At 46.1% G+C, this 22,869-nt stretch overlaps 1 protein-coding gene across 5 annotated transcripts in view; it reads right to left on the bottom strand.

Annotated features, from left to right (window-relative positions):
* The window catches only part of LOC126987268 (tau-tubulin kinase 1-like), a 49,556-nt gene that overhangs the window by 17,435 nt on the left and 9,252 nt on the right, over nt 1–22,869 (bottom strand). For 2 of the 5 annotated variants that reach the window (XM_050844123.1, XM_050844126.1), the window contains 2 exons: nt 21,262–21,312; nt 658–1,170 (listed from right to left, as the gene is read on the bottom strand). In XM_050844123.1, coding sequence (XP_050700080.1) covers nt 658–1,159 — 502 coding nt within the window. In that variant the 5' untranslated portion in view covers nt 1,160–1,170; nt 21,262–21,312. Of the gene's footprint in view, nt 1–657; nt 1,171–3,814; nt 3,934–21,261; nt 21,313–22,869 lie in introns of those variants that run through there. The other 3 variants (XM_050844125.1, XM_050844124.1, XM_050844122.1) reach the window with 3 other exon arrangements.

Here is a 22,869-nt window from a genome sequence, read left to right as displayed (position 1 = left end):
GCATCTTCACTCTTTCATCCCTGTGCTGTCCAAATCCCTTATGCAAGAGTTAACCAGCATCTTCACTCTTTCATCCCTGTGCTGTCCAAATCCCTTATGCAAGAGTTAACCAGCATCTTCACTCTTTCATGCCTGTGTTGTCCAAATCCCTTATGCAAGAGTTAACCAGCATCTTCACTCTTTCATCCCTGTGCTGTCCAAATCCCTTATGCAAGAGTTAACCAGCATCTTCACTCTTTCATCCCTGTGCTGTCCAAATCCCTTATGCAAGAGTTAACCAGCATCTTCACTCTTTCATCCCTGTGCTGTCCAAATCCCTTATGCAAGAGTTAACCAGCATCTTCACTCTTTCATTCCTGTGCTGTCCAAATCCCTTATGCAAGAGTTAACCAGCATCTTCACTCTTTCATGCCTGTGTTGTCCAAATCCCTTATGCAAGAGTTAACCAGCATCTTCACTCTTTCATCCCTGTGCTGTCCAAATCCCTTATGCGAATTTTTCATCCCTGTGCTGTCCAAAATAATTATGCAAGAGTTAACCAGCATCTTCACTCTTTCATCCCTTTGCTGTCCGAATTCCTTAAGCAACACAAACACACCAGTAACACAAAACACTGGTAACAAACACAAACACAGTAACAAACACATTCTTACTCACCCCCTTTCAAGCTGTCATCGTTTGAGTCCTCAGGCGCCTTTTCCACTCCCTCGCTGATGACTAACTTATCCTCATCGTCCTCACTCGAGTCCTTTTCCTCCTCACTCATCACTTCCACTTGAGTCACCCTTTCCACCACCCCGTCCTCCTCCTCCTCCTCCTCCTCCTCCTCGTCCTCATCCCGCTCCTCGTTTTCTTTGCTCTCACGCGCGTCCCCCTGAGCCGCCCCGTCTTCCCCCTCCTTCACGTCACTTTCCTCACTATTTTCCAGTTTGTCCTCACTTTCCTCCCCGGTGGCCGCCTCTCCGTTGGTCATGGAGGTCGTGTCGGTGGCGGCATCGTCGGGGTCGTCCGTCTCGTCCCTGGGTGGCGTCGGTTTGGTGTGGTTGTCGTTGATGTCCTGGTCGTCGGGGGTCTTCTTGGACTTCCCCGCGTCGTCCAGGCCCACGTCCACGTCCCTGGCGGCGTCCATGGCTGCGGCCGCGCACTCATCCGGGATCATACTGTGCGGGCCTGGGGGAGAGAACAAGGACATTTAGAAGGGACACTCACTAAACCAACACTACCTCTCAAACTGGCAAACTGAAGAGGCATTGTCACTCATTCATCCCTGTGCTGTCCCAATCCCTTATGCAAGAGTTAACCAGTATCTTCACTCTTTCATCCCTGTGCTGTCCAATTCCCTTATGCAAGAGTTAACCAGCATCTTCACTCTTTCATCCCTGTGCTGTCCAATTCCCTTATGCAAGAGTTAACCAGCATCTTCACTCTTTCATCCCTGTGTTTACTATATGCTGTGCTGTCCTGGGAATAGAGAAAGCGCATATATTTAAGCCCATACTATTAAACATCACACAGTGCGGGATTGAGGGAGAGGAAAACAAGGACATTTAGAAGGGACACTCAGACTTAACCAACAGTAAGACTACACGGATGGTTTACTATGCTGTGCTGTCCAGACAATAGAGAAAGCACGAATATTTAAGGTTAAACTACACCAAAACTTGAGAGGGACATATCACTAAACATCATATTATCCCGACCTGAGGGGTAGGGACTAGGGAGGACATGGTTAGGGAAGGACTCAGGGGAACTCCTCACACAAAACCTCTGTAATAATGACTAAAGGATGAGGAAAGAGGAAGTTAGTCATACCGTGCTGGCCTGGGGGTGGAAGAAAACATGCAACCTATTTGAAGGTATACTTAACAAATACCTCAATACTGTTATACTGGTGAAATGAGTGTTTGTGTGTCCAAGGGCTGTGTTACAAGTCCCATCTGAGGAAGTTTCGGGTCCACACAGAGTTACTCATACCGAACTCTGTAGGGACCCGAAACCTCTCAGGGCCAGTTTCACAGTTCCCCATGATCGGTTAGTAAGCTCCCAAACCAATACCAGAGCCTTCGAAATTTCCTTGTATAGTGTCTGGTGTTTATGACCCGAAACCTCTCAGTTAGTAAGCTCCCAAACCAATACCAGAGCCTTCGAAATTTCCCTGTATAGTGTCTGGTGTTTATGACCCGAAACCTCTCAGTTAGTAAGCTCCCAAACCAATACCAGAGCCTTCGAAATTTCCTTGTATAGTGTCTGGTGTTTATGACCCGAAACCTCTCAGTTAGTAAGCTCCCAAACCAATACCAGAGCCTTCGAAATTTCCTTGTATAGTGTCTGGTGTTTATGACCCGAAACCTCTCAGTTAGTAAGCTCCCAAACCAATACCAGAGCCTTCGAAATTTCCTTGTATGGTGTCTGATGTTTATGACCCGAAACCTCTCCGGGCCAGTTTCACAGTTCCCCATGATGGGTTAGTAAGCTCCCAAACCAATACCAGAGCCTTCGAAATTTCCTTGTATAGTGTCTGGTGTTTATATTTACAAATTTGATTAAACTATACAGGAAAAGTCTTGTGTATTTAGTGTGGCATCGAAGACCTCCCCATTTTGGATTGTATGGGATTCTAGAGTTTGGTTCGGGCTGTTACGAAGACACTGGTTGGTATTACATAACACCTTCGATTCTCACATCTGTTATTTCTAAAGGTCAAAGAGGGGGTCAGTCGGGTTCTAATGAGTGTTTCTTCAGGTTCACGGTACAGAGGAAGGGTCAAACCACCACCAGGGTCATAAAACTACTCTTGTATATGCCCACAACTCCTACGAAAGCCTTGTCAAATAGGTGTTCTTGGGCGGGGAAATGTCTTGCAATACGACTCAGTACTGTGTTGGACTGTGGAATCAGCTTTCAGATTTGACTTGTGATACGGCCCTACGGATACACGAGATCCCCCCCCACCGCGAAGGGATAACATTTTGAAACATTTGTGTAGGTAATTCATGAAATGCCTCGACCGTCACAGACATACATACAGACAGACGTGACATTTCCATCGTGACATACACACAAACACCCACCCACACACGGCCTCCTAACCTATACGGATAGTAGACACACACTCACACATATACAAAAAATAAATAAATAAATAAAATAACCTGTTTCTGAGCCTACACTCCACCCAAGCTCGTGCTAATCTTAGGAGGGCAGGAAATAGCCCTCACGTCACTCCCTCTACATGATGAAATAAGTTCCCAGTAAACAACAAAAGACGCGGTGACATTTAAGAGCAAGTGAGATTGGATTCCTTAAGTTCCGGAGTCTATGGTGGATTGGAACCTCTTCTGACTAAGACAAGGAAGGCGGGAAATGGTTTTGATGGTAGTTTATGTTACGTGATATAGGTACACACACACACACACACACACACACACATACGAGAGAGGTGGTGGTTTGATAGGAATACATGACACACACGCGCGCGCACACACACACACACACACCATTTCCCACAAACACACATCTACACACACAACCACCAGTCAAATATAAAAACACCCACTGCAACACACACACACACACACACACACACACACACACACGATATTCTCTCACAAACACACAATTCTTCAACAAGCCACAATTTATACGCCACCAAAATATAACACACAAAAAACAAACATTAAAAAACAAGCGTAAACCAAACATGACCACCCTGAACACACACACACACACACACACACACACACACACACACACACACACACACACACACACACACACACACACACACACGTACACACACTAAACCATTTCCTACCTACACACACGCACACAAACACGTAAGACAGACGGAGTGAAGACCAGAAGAGACGGATAAAAGCGAGTCAGTTCTATATATTAACACACGCAGGCGGCGGCGAGCGTCCTACCCCGGTCACTGCCAGAAGGTTACTGAGTCATAAGCGGAACTGGGACTGGCCGAACTGCAGCGGTCTATAGGTAAGGATGTGTAAGGGAAGGGAAGGGAGGATAGGGGAGGATAAGGGAAGGGAAGGGAGGAAAGGTAAGGTAAGGTAAAGTTAGGGAGATTAGGGTAAGGAATGGAAGAAGGTAGGGATAGGTAAGGTAAGATAAGGGAGGGGAAGGGAAGGGAAGGGATGGGAGGATAAGGGAAGGGAAGGGAGGAAAGGTAAGGTAAGTTAGGGAGAGTAAGGTAAGGAATGGAAGAAGGGAAGAGAAGGTAGGGATAGGTAAGGTAAGATAAGGTAAGGGAGGGGAAGGGAGAGGAGGATAAGGGAAGGGAAGGGAAGGGAGGAAAGGTAAGGTAAGTTAGGGAGAGTAAGGTAAGGAATGGAAGAAGGGAAGAGAAGGTAGGGATAGGTAAGGTAAGGTAAGGTAAGGGAGGGGAAGGGAAGGGAAGGGATAGGAGGATAAGGGAAGGGAAGGGAGGAAAGGTAAGGTAAGTTAGGGAGAGTAAGGTAAGGAATGGAAGAAGGGAGGAGAAGGTAGGGATAGGTAAGGTAAGGTAAGGTAAGGGAGGGGAAGGGAGAGGAGGATAAGGGAAGGGAAGGGAAGGGAGGAAAGGTAAGGTAAGTTAGGGAGAGTAAGGTAAGGAATGGAAGAAGGGAGGAGAAGGTAGGGATAGGTAAGGTAAGGTAAAGTAAGGTTAGGTTAGGTTAGGGAAGGGAAAAGAATGGGAGGAGAGGAGGAAGGAAGAAAAAAAGGAAGGAAGGAAGTAAAGGATTGGAGGGGAGGGGAGGGGAGGGGAGGGAAGGAAAGGGAAGGAATAGGGAGGGGAGGAAAGGAAACGGAAGGGATAGGGAGGTAAGGGAAGGAAAGGAAAAAGGTAAAATAAGGGAAGGGAAGGTGAGGGAAGGGAAGGGAAGGGAAGGGAAGGGAAGACTAGTTTAGGTAAGATAAGGGGAGGGAGGGGAAGGGGAAAAAAGTGATAGTAAGGTAAATTAAGGTAAGGTAAGATTAGGTAAAGTTAGGTTAGGTAAGTCAAGGTAAGGTAAGCCAAGGTAAAACAGGGTACGGTAAGGCAAGGCGAGGCGTGGTGTGGCATATGGTTCAAGGTCACTACCGAGCCGGCACTGCTTCCCCTGGACGGCGAACACCTTCGATACAGGACAGCCAATACCTCACAGGAGGCACGGGTTGATGTAAGTGCCCGCGGATTCTGGGTGCGCGGACAGCGGGCGTTCATGGACATCCGCATATTCGACCCGATGGCTGCCTGTCACCGTGAGCTGCCCCTGCAAGCCGCCCACCACAGGAACGAGCAGGAGAAGACAAGGGCATACGGTGAAAGAATCCAACATGTGGATCAGGGCAGCTTCACCCCCCTCGTCTTCACCACATCCGGCGGGATGGGTCCCAGGGCCCAATGCTTCTACACACGCCTCGCGGAACTAATCTCAGAAAAGAAGCAACAGCCAAGGAGCCACGTTGTCGCCTGGATGAGGTGTCGCCTCTCGTTCTCCCTGCTCAGGTCGGCCATCCTATGTCTCAGGGGCACCAGACACTCTGGCCCAAAAGCCACCAACATCTCCAATATGGACTATGAAGCCACAGTGGTGGAGAGTGACATTAGGGTGGGTCGGGAGTGACTTGAGTAGGGAAGGAAAGGGGGATCTAGACGTAATAGATGATAGGTGATTTAGTGTCAGGTAGTATTAGTGATATGGTTGGATGCCACAGTCATTAGCGAACAGAGTTGGGGCTAATGACCTCCAAGCTATGGAGCCCTCCATGATTATGCGTCGGGAAAATAAACATGGGTGGAGGTATCATTTATGTAGTAATAATAATAGTAGTAGTAGTAGTAGTAGTAGTAGTAGTAGTAGTAGTAGTAGTAGTGGTGGTAGTAGTAGTAGTAGTAGTAGTAGTAATAGTAGTAGTAGTAGTAGTAGTAGTAGTAGTAGTAATAGTAGTAGTAGTAGTAGTAGTAGTAGTAGTTCGACCCATAAGGAAAAAAATACACGTCCAAACGTTTGTCAGGATCTTGATTATCTCTCTCTCTCTCTCTCTCTCTCTCTCTCTCTCTCTCTCTCTCTCTCTCTCTCTCTCTCTACTTATCTATATCTGTCTACTCCAATGTTAATTTATCCATCTATACATTTATACATTATCCATCTCTCTATTCATATATTTTCTTTGCTATTCATTTATCAACTCAATTATTAAGATGGATAAACACAAGCTTGATTTATGTAGTATTATAGACGTTTCATTTTCCTTATTCTTTATGTCTTCCTTTCTTTTGTTTATCTTTTTCTCTATCTATCTATCTATCTATCTATCTATCAATACACATATAGTTATCAATATATGTAAACATACCACACTGGGAAAAGAAAAGAGAAATATACTAAGTACTTTCGTCTATTACATCTTCAGAATAAACATCAATAGGTGTCTATCTATATATCTTCTAACTAATATATACATCTATTTAACTATTCATTTATATATGTGGTCATTCATTAATTTATCTAACCATACGCAAGATTTATTTAGATTATTTTACATAAGGTAGACTTGGTTACTATTACTACTACTACTTCTACTACTACAAGACTTGAACTTATTAGCAGAGATCGGATAAAATGTTGTTATATAAGACATTTTAGGGACATCCTGTTTAGATGAATGAGAACAAATATTTTTCAGGTACTTCACATATTTTGAGGAAGGGAAGAGAGGGAGGAGAAGGGAAGGGGTCGTTCGTGAAGGGGGAGGTAGACTTGGGTACGCTACAGAGGGGAAGGGAAGGAGTCGTTCGTGAAGGGGGAGGTAGACTTAGGTATGCTACAAAGGGGAAGGGAAGGGAAGGGAGGAGAAGGGAAGGGGTCGTTCGTAAAGGGGAGGGTAGACTTGGGTACGCTACAGAGGGGAAGGGAAGGAAGGGAAGGGGTCGTTCGTGAATGGGGAGGTAGACATGGGTACGCTGGGAGGGGTAGGGGAAGGGGTCGTTCGTGAAGGGGGAGGTAGACTTGGGTAAGCTACAGAGGGGAAGGAAAGGGAACTTAAGGGAAGGGGTCGTCCGTGAAGGGGTAGGTAGACTTGGGTACGCTGTGAGGGGTAGGGGAAGGGGTCGTTCGTGAAGGGGGAGGTAGACTTGGGTATGCTACAGAGGGGAAGGGAAGGGGTCGTTCGTGAAGGGGGAGGTAGACTTGGGTACGCTACAGAGGGGAAGGGAAGGGGTCGTTCGTGAAGGGGGAGGTAGACATGGGTACGCTGGGAGGGGTAGGGGAAGGGGTCGTTCGTGAAGGGGGAGGTACACTTGGGTACGCTGCAGAGGGGAAGGGAAGGGGTCGTTCGTGAAGGGGGAGGTAGACTTGGGTACGCTGGGAGGGGTAGAGGAAGAGGTCCCTCGTGAAGGGGGTGGGGAAGGGGTCCGTGACATAACTTCCGGGAGACAGGGCGGCGGGGGAGGACCCGGAGAAGGAATTCATGCGATTTACAATGCTTGATAACCCATGCAGGCAAGGACGAGGCGTGGTGGTGGTGGTGATGATGATGATGGTGGAGGTGTTGGTGGTGGAGGTGTTGGTGGTGGTGGCGATGATGATGATGGTGGTGGTGGTGGTGAGGAGGAGGAGGAGGAGGAAGATAACGAAGTGGAGGAAAAAGAGGAGGAAGAAGAATGGAAGAAAAGGAGGAGGAGAAGGAAGAGAAGGACGAGAGAGAGAGAGAGAGAGAGAGAGAGAGAGAGAGAGAGAGAGAGAGAGAGAGAGAGAGAGAGAGAGAGAGAGAGAGAGATGCGGGTGTGAGGTAACCTAGAAGTGAAGTGTGTGTGTGTGTGTGTGTGTGTGTGTGTGTGTGTGTGTGTGTGTGTGTGTGTGTGTGTCACGTGATTCAACAGGTGTCAAGGAGGAATAGAGGAGGAGGAGGAGGAGGAGGAGGAGATGGAAATAACGAGGAAAATCAAAATGGAAAAATACATAAAAAGGAGAATAATAAAAAGAAGAGAAGGAAGAACTATACTGCCATTAATTAACAAGCGAACTAATAATAATAATAATAATAATAATAATAATAATAATAATAATAATAATAATAATAATAATAAGTTTCAGTAGGTTTCTGTAATAAAAACTATCCCTTTATTTCCTGTTCGAAGCTTAATTTCTGTGCTATTAAGATAAACCCCAACTTCACATATTTTCAGAAGGGAAAGGGAGGGAAGGAAGGAAGGGTCGTTCATAAAGGGGGGGTAGACTTGGGTACGCTGGAAGGGTAGCAGGGGAAGGGAAGGGGTCGTTCATTAAGGGGGAGGTAGACTTGGGTACGCTGGAAGGGGTAGGAGGGGAAGGGGGAGGGGTCGTTCGTGGAGGGGGAGGTAGACTTGGGTACGCTGGAAGGGGTAGGGGAGGGAAGGAAGGGTCGTTCATGAAGGGGAAGGTAGACTTGGGTACGCTGGAATGGGTAGGAGGGAAGGGAAGGAAGGGTCGTTCATGAAGGGGGAGGTAGACTTGGGTACGCTGGAAGGGGTAGGAGGGGAAGGGGGAAGGGAAGGGGTCGTTCGTGAAGGGGGAGGTAGACTTGGGTACGCTGGAAGGGGTAGGGGAGGAGGGGAAGGGAAGGGGTCGTTCATGAAGGGGTAGGTAGACTTGGGTACGCTGGAAGGGGTAGGGGAGGAGGGGAAGGGAAGGGGTCGTTCATGAAGGGGAAGGTAGACTTGGGTACGCTGGAAGGGGTAGGGGAGGAGGGGGAAGGGTCGTTCGTGAAGGGAAGGTAGACTTGGGTACGGTGGAAGGGGTTGGAGGGGATGGGGGAAGGGAAGGGGTCGTTCATGAAGGGGGAGGTAGACTTGGGTACGTTGGAAGGGGTAGGAGGGGAAGGGGAAGGAAGGGTCGTTCGTGAAGGGGGAGGTAGACTTGGGTACGCTGGAAGGGGTAGGGGAGGAGGGGAAGGGAAGGGGTCATTCGTGAAGGGGGAGGTAGACTTGGGTACGCTGGAATGGGTAGGAGGGGAAGGGGGAGGGGTCGTTCGTGAAGGGAGAGGTAGACTTGGGTACGCTGGAAGGGGTAGGAGGGAAGGGGAGGGAAGGGTTGTTCGTGAAGGGGAGGTAGACTTGGGTACGCTGGAAGGGGTAGGGGAGGAGGGAAGGAAGGGTCGTTCATGAAGGGAAGGTAGACTTGGGTACGTTGGAAGGGGTAGGAGGCGAAGGAAGGGGAGGAAGGGGTTGTTCGTGAAGGGGGAGGTAGACTGGGGTACGCTGGAAGGTAGGAGGGAAGGGTAGGAGGGGAAGGGGTCGTTCGTGAAGGGGGAGGCACACTTGGCACGCTGGAAGGGTAGGAGGGAAGGGGGAGGGAAGGGTCGTTCGTGCAGGGGGAGGTACACTTGGGTACGCTGGAAGGGGTAGGAGGGGAAGGGGTAGGAGGGGAAGGGGTTGTTCGTGAAGGGGGAGGTACACTTGGGTACGCTGGAAGGGGTAGGAGGGGAAGGGGGAGGGGAAGGGGTCGTTCGTGAAGGGGGAGGTAGACTTGGGTACGCTGGAAGGGGTAGGAGGGGAAGGGGCCGTTCGTGAAGGGGGAGGTAGACTTGGGTACGCTGGAAGGGGTAGGAGGGGAAGGGGCCGTTCGTGAAGGGGGAGGTAGACTTGTGTACGCTGGAAGGGGTAGGAGGGGAAGGGGAGGGGATGGGACTTACTGTAGACATAATTTATTTACTAACTTTACTTTTTAGATATTTGCTTATGAAACATTATTAGGTATTTTATTTACTGATGTTGTATTTACCAGGTTCTACTCCTCTTCCTTTCTATTCCCTTCTTATTTACTTCTTTTATCTCCTCTTTTCTTTTTTATATATATTTTTTTCCTCCTCTCCTCCTTTCTATTTCCTTCTTCCTTACTTCTTCTCTTCTGTTATCTCCTTTTCTTCTGTTTATTTCTCCTCCTCCTTTTTATCTTCTTTTATTTCCTTCCTTTCTTTCTTTGTTTATTTCTCTCATGTCTTGCTAGTATTTTCCCCTCTCTCTCTCTCTCTCCACACACACACACACACACACACACACACACACATACACACACACACACACAATCAAAGTTACATAAATTACTAGAAATATCAAACGCTCTTATTTCAATTCAAGGTTTCTCTTTAAATGTTAATAAGGTCATTTTTTTTCCCACGTATTACAAAGACTTCTAAGAACCACAAAAACGAGAAATAACAGGAAAAATACAAATGCCTTTCAACATAAGAATTTCCTAGAACTACTTTTCATAGGCGTTTCCCACATCTATGTCTTTTCCTTCCTCTCTCTCTCCACACACACACACACACACACTCACTCACTCACTCACAGGGGGGGGGGGGACAGTACGTGAAGAATTACTCGCAACACTGGTGGTTCTGAGGACGTTTCAAGCGTTCCTTTAATCATAGTAGTTCTGGGAAATACTCGTGCAGACCCCTGACAGCTTGTACTACTGGTTCTGGGAAAGTCTTGGCCTTGGTCTTGGAGCCTGTCTGTCCTGCTAACGGGACCGACTATGAATGGATGGATGGAGAGTTAAATGAATGACTGACTGAATGATTGACTAACTGACTGACTGATTGAATATATGAATGACTGAATGGCTGGCAGATTAAATGCATGACTGGCTGACTGGATTGATGATTGGCTGGAACGCGAAATGGCTGACTGACTGGCTGACTGACTGACTGACTGGGTGACGAATGACTAGTAAGTTCAAAGACTGACTGACTGACTGACTGGATAAATGAATGAATGGTTTGCAGGTTAAGTGACTGACTGACTGACTGACTACGTGGGTGACTGACTGACTGACTGACTGATTGGTTGGGTGACTGACTGACTGCCTGATTGATTGACTGAATGACTGGTTGACTGATTGGTTAGATGACGGACTGACTGACTGACTGGGTGAATGACTGGCTGGCACGTGAAATGACTGACTAACTGACTGATGATCTCTTAAAACTCTTGGTATTCTACGCACAAGACTCCATAAAACCCTCTTCTGGCACTGGAAATACCTCTTCTGTTGACCATGATACGTTTTGTGGTCTACAGAAAGATTAATACGGGTTTATATATTAAGTTCATATATTAAGTTCACCCCTAACGCAGCAAAGTAACGTCCAATGCGATTCTTGAAGGAGTTTACCGTTTTTTGCACTAAACAATTCTGCGGGAAGGATGTTGCAGTGGCGGATAACTATGTTCGAGAAATAGCTATATACTGTCGATCTCCGTATAGCATCACTTCGCATGGATTGTTTTAACGCGGTTTCTTGTCCCCGGGTTAGTTTCTAGAGTGAAGAGTTTGCAGTGATCGACGTTGTTGGATTTGAGTATATACGTGAAGGCTTGTATCAGGTCTCCCCGTGGTCGTCTCTTTTCCAGCGTGAAGAGGTTGAGTCGCTGGAGTCGTTCTTGATAAGGTGGAGTCTTTATCGATGGAGGAGGAGGAGACGCAGCAAATGGAGACAAGGAAAGGAAAAAATAAAAAAGGAAGAAAATAAAAGACAGAAGGAGGAGGAGAGGAGAGGATCGGGAAAAGCAGACGAGGAAAGAAAAAAGAAAAAAAAAGAAAAAAAATCAGACAGGAGGAGGAAGAGGAGGAAGAAGAGAAGGAAGAGGAGCAGAAAAAGATGTCGAGGAAGGAAAGAAAAAAAATAAACAAGACCAAAAAATAAAAAAAAGGAAGAAAACAAATCAGACAGGAGGAGGAGGAGGAGGAGGAGGAGGAGGAGGAAAGAAGTAGAGAGGACAACAGGGAGAAGAGACAACCAGACACTCTTCCTCCTCCTCCTCTTCCTCTTCCTCCTACTTCACCTCCACCTCCTCCTCCTTCAAGGTCATGACCCACCCTGACCCACGCCGCTTATTGGTCCAAAGTTGCCCCCCCCCTCCTCCTCCTCCTCCTCCTCCTCAACCACACACGCCTTGCTCCTATTGGTCAACTATAAGAGGAGGAGGAGGAGGAGGAGGAGGAAAAAGGAGATAAATAGACAAATAAACAAAGAAAGAAAAGAAAAGATAAGGAGGAGGAGGAAAAAAAAAAGAAAATATATAAAGAAAAAAGAAGATAATGAAAGGGAAAGAGAAGTAAGGAAGAAGGGAAGAGGAGGAGGAGGAGGAGGAGGAGGAGGAGGAGGAAGAAGAGGAGGAGGAGGAGGAAGACAGGTGTGTAACAATCCTGCAGTGAACCCCATGATACTCTCTCTCTCTCTCTCTCATTATATCGTTTTCCTTCCATATTCTTCTTTTTCTTCTTTCTTCTCCTCTTCCTCTTCCTCCTTTTTCTTCTTCTCCATCTTCGTTTTCTTCTTTTTATTCTTTTTTATTCTATCATCAACCTCAAAATAGCCACGCAGCAAACAATGACGTCATACAAGCTCTGACGTCACGGCCAAGGTTCCCAGAAAGCCTCCCATTGGCCCATTCCCGGAACCCTTCACGCCTCCACCAATCACAGCGCTCCCGGACACGTTAGCCAATCAGAACGCGGATAACATACACACGTCAATACCTACACCTTCCCCGGGCTCGCTCCCTCCCGAAATAGGTCCTGAGCTGGGCTGGGGAGGGCGGTAAGGGTGATAACACAGGATTTGAATGCTGGTTGAGTCGTGAGGTCACCGCCGCCTGAGAGCTACTGATGACGTCACAGGCAAGTCAGACACGTTTTCTATGATGCTTTTTTGAATGGGGGACTTGTTTAATATTGAGAATTTTCCTTATTCCGTTTGATAATGTATTAATACCACACCGATACCTGTTCTTTTTAATATGAGGAAGAAATGCATAAAACTGACCTTAAAACAATAGCAGCTTATATATAATTAAGAAAATGGGGGTAGAGGTCATAAGGGATGATGTTGTGGGCATTTCCAGGGGTAGCTTTATGACCCTTCCTCTGTACCATGAACCTTAAGAAACACATTTGACAAGGCTTTCGTGGGAGTCGTGGGCATTTCCAGAGATAGTTTCATGATCCTGGTGGTAGTGTGACCCTTCCTCTGTACCATGAACCTAAAGAAACACATATTTGACAAGGCTTTCGTGTTAGTTGTGGGCATTTCCAGGGGTAGTTTAATGACCCTGGTGGTAGTGTGACCTTTCTTCTGTACCATGAACCTAAGGAAACACTCATTTGACAAGGCTTTCGTGGGGGTTGAGAGCATTTCCAGGGGTAGTTTTATGACCCTGGTGGTAGTGTGACCCTTCCTCTGTACCATGAACCTAAAGAAACACACATTCGACAAGGCTTTCGTGGGAGTTGAGAGCATTTCCAGGGGTAGTTTTATGTTTTATGACCCTGGTGTTAGTGTGACCCTTCCTCTGTACCATGAACCTAAAGAAACGCATATTTGACAAGGCTTTCGTGGGAGTCGTGGGCATTTCCAGAGATAGCTTCATGATCCTGGTGGTAGTGTGACCCTTCCTCTGTACCATGAACCTAAAGAAACACTCATTTGACAAGGCTTTCGTGGGGGTTGAGAGCATTTCCAGGGGTAGTTTTATGACCCTGGTGTTAGCGTGACCCTTCCTCTGTACCATGAACCTAAAAAAACACTCATTTGACAAGGCTTTCGTGGGGGTTGAGAGTATTTCCAGGGGTAGTTTTATGACCCTGGTGTTAGCGCGACCCTTCCTCTGTACCATGAACCTAAAGAAACACTCATTTGACAAGGCTTTCGTGGGGGTTGTGGCCATTTCCAGGGGTAGTCTTATGACCCTGGTGGTAGTGTGACCGTTCTTCTGTACCATGAACCTAAAGAAACACACATTTGACAAGGCTTTCGTGGGGGTTGCGGCCATTTCCAGGGGTAGTTTTAAGACCCTGGTGGTAGTGTGACCTTTCTTCTGTACCATGAACCTAAAGAAACACACATTTGACAAGGCTTTCGTGGGGGTTGTGGCCATTTCCAGGGGTAGTTTTATGACCCTGGTGTTAGTGTGACCCTTCCTCTGTACCATGAATCTAAAGAAACACATATTTGACAAGGCTTTCGTAGGAGCTGTAGGACTTTCCAGGGGTAGTTTTATGACCCTGGTGGTAGTGTGACCCTTCCTCTGTACCATGAACCTAAAGAAACAAATCATGAAAACCCGACTGATCTTTTTTGACCTTTGAAAATACTTGATATGAGACCTTTAATAAAACCGACCATAAAACCATACAAGATAATATAGAAAATAACACAGATTTCCTTTTTTTACATATTACGAGGGGCAGTAAAAGGTCATACTGATTAAAATTAAACAACAAACCAAGGAGGAAAAAACAATAGGAAAACAAAGACGTGAGTAACAGGAAATAAGGAAAAATAAGACAAAAAAATAAAGAAACTAAAGGAAAAACAAAACCATGAATAAAAAGAAATGAGGAAAATAGCGAAAAAAAATAATGAAAAAAAACAACAGTAGGAAAATATATAATTGATACCACACTCATATTTTTTTCTTTTTAATATGACGGAAAAAAAGAAAATATGAAAATTTGAGAAAATATATAAATACTACACGAATACCTTGTCTTTCAACACACACACACACACACACACACACACACACACACACACACACACACACACACACACCGAGGAGAAAAAATAAAGAAAAGAAAAATAAGTAAATAAATAACAAGTAAATGACAATAAATGCAAATAATGGAAAAAAAAATAATAATAAAGGAAAATAAAGGAAAATTAAAAAAAAGAGGAAAATAAAAGAAATAAAGGAAAATTAAGGAAAAGTAAAAAAATAGAGAAAACAAATAAAGAAAATAAGAAAAGAGACGAATAAAAACACAAAAAAAATAATCAGAAAAGAAAATCAATAAAATCAATTCGTTAAGAGAGAGAGAGAGAGAGAGAGAGAGAGAGCGTAACACCTGGACTAGCCACACACCTGTCGACCTTATTTGACCTCACCTGTCTAACCCCCCCCCCCCTCCCCCCCCCCCAATTTCTGCCCCTTCAAGGATTCATGGGCTAAGGTGACGAATATGAGCACTGAGGTCATGCTTCCCACTCCCCTCTCTCTCTCTCTCCTTTATCTTCTCTTCTCCTTTTTCTCTCCTTCCAACCTTCTCTTTCCTCCCCTCTCTCTCCTTTCTCTTCTCTTCCCCTTTCTTTCCCTCCCTCTCTCTCCTTTCTCCCCTCCCTCTCTCTCCTTTCTTTTCTCTTTCCCTCCCTGTCTCCTCTCTCCTCTCTTTCCTTCTCCTCTCTTTCCCTCCTCTCTCCTCTCCCTCCCTCTCTCTCCTTTCTTTCTTTCCTCCTGTCTCCCTCTTTCCTCCTCTCTCCTCCCAACCTTCTTTCCTTCTCCCTCTCTCCTGTCTCCCCTCTCTTTCCCTCCCTCTCTCCTCCCAACCTTCTCTTCCTTACTCCCCTCTCTTTCCCACCCCCTTTCTCTCTCCTCCCAACCCTCTCTTTCCTTCTCCCCTCCCCACCTTTCTCCCCTCTCTTTCCCTCCCTCTCTCCTCCCAACCTACTCTTTCCTTGTCCCCTCCCCATCTCTTTCCCTCCCTCTTCTCCATTCTCCCCTCCCCAAGTCCTAAGTCAACCTCCCCTCTCCCTGTCTTCCTATCCTCGCACCGATACACAACACAGGAGCGCTAACTACATAACCAATTAAAAGTTCACCTACGACATAAACTCTTTGAAGGGGAGTGTACCAGGACAACTCTCCACCCCAAATTGACCTCTCTTGGGGCTACTCTTTACTTTGGGGAGCGCGGGGAGTAGCGGGCTTTTGTGTGTGTACTTTTTTTGTTGACCTTTGATGTGAAAAAAAAATATATATATACCACATCGACCTGGTAATCGTCAGAGCTGCTCACCCTCCCTGAAGCACTCATATATTTGTCTCCCTTAATTTCTTCTCCCTACCATTTTATCTCCCCACCTCCCTTCTCTTCTCTCTCCCTATCCTTACCTCCCCACCCCCCTTCTCTCTCTCTCCCCCTTCCCTTTTACCTCCCCACCCCCCTTCTCTTCTCTCTCCATCTCTCTCCCTTCCCTTTAACCTCCCCACTCCCCTTCTCTTCTCTCTCCCTTCATTTCTCCCCCCTACCCTTTAACCTCCCCACTCCCCTTCTCTCTCCCCATCCACCTCTCTCTCCCTTCATTTCTCCCCCTACCCTTTAACCTCCCCACTCCCCTTCTCTTCTCTCTCCCCACCTCTCTCTCTCCCTTTCCTCCTCCCTTCTCTTCTCTCTCCCCAGCTCTCTCTTCCTTTCTTCCTCCCCGCTACCCCTCCCCTTCCTTTCTCTCCCCTCCCTACCCCCCCCCCACCACCACCCCCATCCATCCACTTACTCTCTCATCCATGTCTTTACACTCATCCACCCAACCCTTTCCTCTCTACCACCCCTCAACATGGTATGGATGACAACTTCCCAACCCCTCTTCTTTTCCTCTCTGACTAATAATGATGATGATGATGATTGTGAAGATGACGATGACAGCAAACAGGAAAGAATAAGAAAATGAATATAATGTAAATAATTAAAATGATGATGATGGTAATAACAGGAGATTAGAGAAAGTGGAGGAGGAGGAGGAGGAGGAGGAGGAGGGAAAATCATGCTATATTGAATACTATAACTTTCAAGCACTTTCTCTCCAATAATAATAATAATAATAATAATAATAATAATAATAATAATAATAATAATAATAATACAAAATGGAAAAAAAAGAAAAAACAAAAATAAACGGAAAAATAAAAATAATAAAAATAGTGAATGTGTGTGTGTGTGTGTGTGTGTGTGTGTGTGTGTGTGTGTGTGTGTGTGTGTGTGTGTGTGCTTGGCCTGCATGATAAACGTACTAGAACGGAAAACGTGATAAAAATACGAGAGAGAGAGAGAGAGAGAGAGAGAGAGAGAGAGAGAGAGAGAGAGAGAGAGAGAGAGAGAGAGAGAGAGAGAGAGAGAGAGTGCAGTATGACATGTTCTCTCTCTCTCTCTCTCTCTCTCTCTCTCTCTCGGGTCACTACGATAAAAGATTGTTAATATGACACATTGCCAGACGTACGAGAGAGAGAGAGAGAGTGAGAGAGAGAGAGAGAGAGAGAGAGAGAGAGAGAGAGAGAGAGAGAGAGGGGTAATACGAGAGTGAAAGAAGCGAAGTGAGGAAGAAATTTATTAAGAAAGTAAAGGGAAAAAAAAGAAGAGAGAGAGAGAGAGAGAGAGAGAGAGAGAGAGAGAGAGAGAGAGAGAGAGAGAGAGAGAGAGAGAGAGAGAGAGAGAGAGAGAGAGAGAGAGAGAGAGGTAAAACGAGAGTGAAAGAAGCGAAGTGAGAGGAAGAAATTTATTAAGAAAGGAGAGAAAGGAAGAGAGAGAGAGAGAGAGAGAGAGAGAGAGAGAGAGAGAGAGAGAGAGAGAGAGAGAGAGAGAGAGAATGAAATAAAGAGAGAGAGAGAGAGAGAGAGAGAGAGAGAGAGAGAGAGAGAGAGAGAGAGAGAGAGAGAGAGAGAGAGAGAGAGAGAGAGAGAGAGAGAGAGAGATTATGCATGGTTTAATACATACGTAATTGAATACATAAAACATCGATAGATAGATAGATAGACAGATAGATAGATAGACGATAATATACAATAAAAAAGAAGAAAAAAAGAAAAATAATAATATATAAAATTTGTGTAAAAAAAACTTGTATATATTTTTATTCTGTTATGCTTCTCTCTCTCTCTCTCTCTCTCTCTCTCTCTCTCTCTCTCTCTCTTGAGAGAGAGAGAGAGAGAGAGAGAGAGAGAGAGAGAGAGAGAGATGGAGGGGGCGAAGAGAGAGGTCAATGACTGAGAAGGAGGGAGGAGGGGGCGGAGGAGGAAGAGGAGGAGGAGGAGGAGGAGGAGGTGTGGGTCAGAAAGTTCATGGACCAGACTAGCAAGAGAGAGAGAGAGAGAGAGAGAGAGAGAGAGCTCTCTCTCTCTCTCTCTCTCTTTGTTCCCTAGTCATTGAGGGTTAAGAAATCTCCTCCTCCTCTTCCTCTTCTTCCTCCTCCTCCTCTTCCTCCTCCTCCTCCTTTTCTTTCAATCTATTTCTTACTCTCTATCTCTCCCTTTCTTCTTTTTCTTCTTTTCTTCAATAATTAATTTTCTTTATTATTTTATTTGCTTTCCTTTTCCTTTTTTCCTTCCCCTCTTTTCATATATTTTCCTCCTTCTTTTCTTTTTTGTCCTTCCTCTTCCTTTCTTCTTTGTCTTCCTTTCCTCTCTCACTCCTTTCTTCTTCTTTTCTTCTTCTACTTTCCTTCCTTTCGCGGGTTTTTTCTTCCTTTCTCTACATTCTTTTCCTTAACTTTCCCTTCCCTTTCTTTTCTCATCTTCCCTCTCCTCCTCTTCTTCCCTTCCTCTTCTCCTCTTCCTTCTCCTCCTCCTCTTCTTCCTTTTCTCTTTCTTCTCTTCTTTGACATTTTCTCTTCCTCCTCCTCCTCCTCCTTTTGCTTTACTTTCCCTTCCTCTCCTCCTCCTCCTCCCGTCTCTTTCCTCCACTTCCTCTTTTCCTCTTCCTTCTCCTCCTCCTTCTCTTCCTTTTCTCTTTCTTCTCCTCTTCTTTGACATTTTCTCTTCCTCCTCCTCCTCCTCTTCCTCCTTTAGCTTTACTTTCCCTTCCTCTTCTCCTCCTCCTTCCTTCTCTTTCCTCCTCTTCCTCTTTTCATCTTCCTTTTCCTCCTCCTCTTCTTCCTTTTCTCTTTCTCCTCCTCTTCTTTGACATTTTCTCTTCCTCCTCCTCCTCCTCCTCTTACTTTCCTTTCCCTTCCTCTCCTCCTCCTCCTTCCTTCTCTTTCTCCTCTTCCTTCTCCTCCTCTTCTTCCTTATCTCTTTCTCCTCCTCTTCTTTGACATTTTCTCTTCCTCCTCCTCCTCCTCCTTTTCTTCTTCTTACGCTGCTTATTGGATTTCTTCTTCATCTCCCCTTCCTCCTCCTCCTCCTCCTCCTCGTCCTCTTCTTCCTCCTCCTCTCTTTATCAGTCAGTTTGTTTATCCGTGTTCCTGCGCACACCTGGCGAATGTACACACACACACACACACACACACACACACACACACACACACACACACACACACACACACACACACGCTGATGATGATGATGATGTTTGTCGTAATAAGAAGAGGAAGAAGAAGAAGAAGAAGAAGAAGAAGAAGAAGAGGAGGAGGAGGATGAAAATAACGAACAACAACAATAATAATATTAATAATAATAATACTAATAATAAAAATAATAATAATGTTTTCTTATGGTTGAAAGCGAAAGGGAAAACAGAAGAAAGGAAGGAAGGAAGGAAGGAAGGAGGGAAGAGAAGGAATGTAAAGAGAAAGAAAGAGAAATGGCAAAGAAAAGGGAGAGAAGGAATGAAAGAGATGAGAAAAGGAGGGAAGGAAGGGAAGGAAAGGAAGGAAGGGAGAGAAAGGAAGGAAGGGAGAGAAAGGATGGAAGGAAGGAAAGGAAGGGAGGAGGAAAGGAAGGGAGGGAAGGAAGTAGATAAGAAAAAGGATTCTGAGAGAGAGAGAGAGAGAGAGAGAGAGAGAGAGAGAGAGAGAGAGAGAGAGAGAGAGAGAGAGAGAGAGAGAGAGGGTAATTTTAGAGTAAGTTCAATGACCCTCAGACAGTCACTGACCCTTCTCTCTCTCTCTCTCTCGACAGGTGCTCCTGTACGGAGAGAGAGAGAGAGAGAGAGAGAGAGAGAGAGAGAGAGAGAGAGAGAGAGAGAGAGAGAGAGAGAGAGAGAGAATGGAGAAAAGAAGGGAATAGGAGGAGGAAAAGAAGGAAATAGGGAAAGGAAGGGAAGAGGAAGGGAAACAGAGAAGGGAAGGAGAGGGAAGGAAAGTAAGGGGGAGGGAGAAGAGGGGAAGGAGGGAGAGGAGAGGGGAGGGGAAAGACAGGAGGAAGGGGAGGGGAGAGAAAGAAGGGAAGAGGAGGAAAGAGCAGGGAGGGAAAGGGAAGAAAAAAAAATAGGAAGAGGAAGAGGAGGAGGAGGAGGAGGGTGAAGATAAAGAGGAGGAAAATAAAGATGAAGGAGAGAAAGTGATAGAAAGAAGAGGAAAGGAAAGGTAAATATAGAGGAATATGAGAAGGAAGAGGAAACATGGAAACATGGACTAGCCGGCGGCAGAAAGCCTGTTGGCTCATTACTAGGCTGCCTGCGTTCAGTGCTTCAATCAACCCGTTTGCCATAGGAGTGGCTTGCAGGGAAGGATTAAAGCACTTGTGTATCTACTCTTGGATACGTTCAGTTCACACCCGTTGCAGCAAAGTGGCGATCAATGCGTTTCTTGAAGGAGTTGATGGTCTCTGCGCTAACCACTTCTGCAGGAAGGCTGTTCCAGTGGCGAACAACTCTATTCGAGAAATAACTCCTGCCGATGTCGGTATTGCATCGCTTTGCTTGAATTGTTTTTCCGTTGTTTCTTGTTCTCAGGTTAGTTTGCAGCGTGAAGAGCTTGGAGTGATCAACGTTGTTGAGCTTGTTCAGGTACTTAAAGACTTGTATCATGTCTCCCCGCAGTCGTCTCTTTTCCAACGTGAAGAGGTTGAGTCGCTCGAGTCGTTCCTCATAGGGCTTCGTCCTCAGTGATGGTATCATCTTCGTGGCGCGGCGCTGTACTCTCTCAAGTAAGTCAATGTCTTTCCTGTAATTTGGAGACCAGAATTGCACGGCGTATTCCAGGTGGGGCCTTACCAGAGAGTTAAACAAGGATAACATAACTCCCGGCGTCTTGTATTCGAAGTTCCTCGCTACAAACCCAAGCATTGTATTGGCTTTCTTACAGGCGGACTTGCAGTGTTTTGTTTGTTTCAAGTCACTGCTGATGGTGACCCCGAGGTCTCTTTCCTCTTGCACAACATGTAGTGGTTCGCCACCCATGTGGTATGTGTGGTTGCTGTTTCTGGATCCGATATGCATTACTTTACATTTGGTAGTGTTGAAGGACATCTGCCATTTTTCCGACCACCGAGTGATCTGGTCCAGGTCTCTCTGGATAATTTCGCAGTCTGCCGTCGTGAGGGCCTTCCCACCCACCTTTGTGTCGTCGGCAAATTTTGAAAGATTGGATTTTAATCCTAGTCCTAGGTCTAGGTAGGAGGAGGAAGAGGAGGAAGAAAAGGACCCGCCAAGTCTTGCTAAAAAATTCTGCTTGTTACCCTCTCTCTCTCTCTCTCTCTCTCTCTCTCTCTCTCTCTCTCTCTCTCTCTCTCTCAGAACAACAACAACAAGCCCATCATCACCGTTATTATTATTATTATTATTATCACACGAAGCAGCTTACCTTTCTACACCTGAGGGACTAATTAACGAGGAGGGGGGAGGGCGAGCGTACCTGAGGAAGGAGAAAACACAGGTGAGATGATGATGATGATGATGATGATTATAATGAGCAATTAAGAGAGAAAGGCGAGAGGAGGAGGAGGAAAAGGAGGTGTAGCAGTAGTAGCAGTAGTAGTAGTAGTAGTAGTAGTAGTAATAATAAGTATAGTAGTAGTAGTAGTAATAAGTATAATAATAGTAGTAGTAGTAGTAGTAATAATTCGATGTCCTTTTCTGTAATTAGTGGACCAGGACTGCACTGCATACTCGAGGTGAGGTCTTACCATCGAGTTATACAAGAACAACACTCCCCCCGGCGTCTTACACTCGAAGGGGAGGGGGAGCAAGAGGGAGCAAGGGGGAGAGAAATAGGGGGGGGGAGGGATGGAGAGGTGCACTACGCAGGCACATGAACACTGCGACGTTCTTGCTGTCTAGGGGACCATCACTGCACGGCATATTCCAATTGGGGTCTTACCATCGTTATTTTTTTATTTTTTTTACGTCTCCGACTATTACGCCGGTAGGCTTGCTTGAGGGGCCTGGATGGTAGTCGGCCCCAGCCCGTCATGGCGCAGGCAAGTGTTTATAGTGGCGCCATCTTCTCTTGGCTCATGCTGGCCCCCGAAACTCATTCTTGATTTTTGGACGGTTTCCTCTGGAGTCCGGGTTGATGGGTGGTCTTCAGGACAGCATGTGGGTAGTTTTAAGCCACTCGGCGGTGACTGAAAAATCCCAGGTGGTAGCGTGGGGATTCGAACTCCTGTCGTCCATCAAGTGGTGAATGTGGGCCCAGCACGCTACCACTCAGCCACCGCCTTTGTATATATGCTTAGTTAGTTAGTTTTGTTATATGGTTCTCTAAAGTGCTGTGCGTGTTTCAGGTCACTGCTTAATGGTGACCCTAAGATACGCGACCTACAGAGGCCTCCCATGTAAGGTGTATGAATGGCTACTATTCCTAGACCCACAGCACATGGCTTCACACTTGTCAACGTTGAAGGACATTTGCCACTTGTCAGACCACTGGATGATATGGTCAAGGTCCTATTATATGATTTCGCAGTCGGCCGTCGTGAGAACCCTTCCACCCAAAGTCTATATATACCAAGTCAAGTCACTTTGCGGAGCAGCGGGATGACGTCACTTGAAGCCAGTTCAGGGGTGACTAAAGTTGCGGCCGTGTGTGCACTTTGGATGTGCATTCTCGCCTTCTTTCACCGCGCGTTCAGGCAAGCCACTGACGAAAAATTATGCCTTTTTTATTGTGCTATGCGTGACTGTAATTCCAATGCCTGCAAACGGCGGTGTGGGGTGTGAGAGGGGTCATGTTGAAGTGATTGATTTAAATTAGTCCGCCTTTCTTCGTTTTCTCTAAATCCCTGTTTCTACATTCTCTAGTTTGGCTCCAAGCAACGTCACGCATAAGCCGCGCCCCTGCTGCTCCTCCCACAAACCTGCGTATGACTCGACTTGGTGTATATAGACTTTGCTTCCACCCACTTCGATGTCGTCAGCAAACGTGGCATATCAGTCTGTTTCTTAGGTCGTTGATGCACAGGATAAAGAG

Source organism: Eriocheir sinensis, chromosome 64 (assembly GCF_024679095.1).
Source record: "Eriocheir sinensis breed Jianghai 21 chromosome 64, ASM2467909v1, whole genome shotgun sequence".
In the NCBI taxonomy this organism is placed as follows: domain Eukaryota; kingdom Metazoa; phylum Arthropoda; class Malacostraca; order Decapoda; family Varunidae; genus Eriocheir; species Eriocheir sinensis.
Note: the sequence above shows the minus strand (reverse complement) of the source record. Positions and strands in the feature narration are given on the sequence as shown.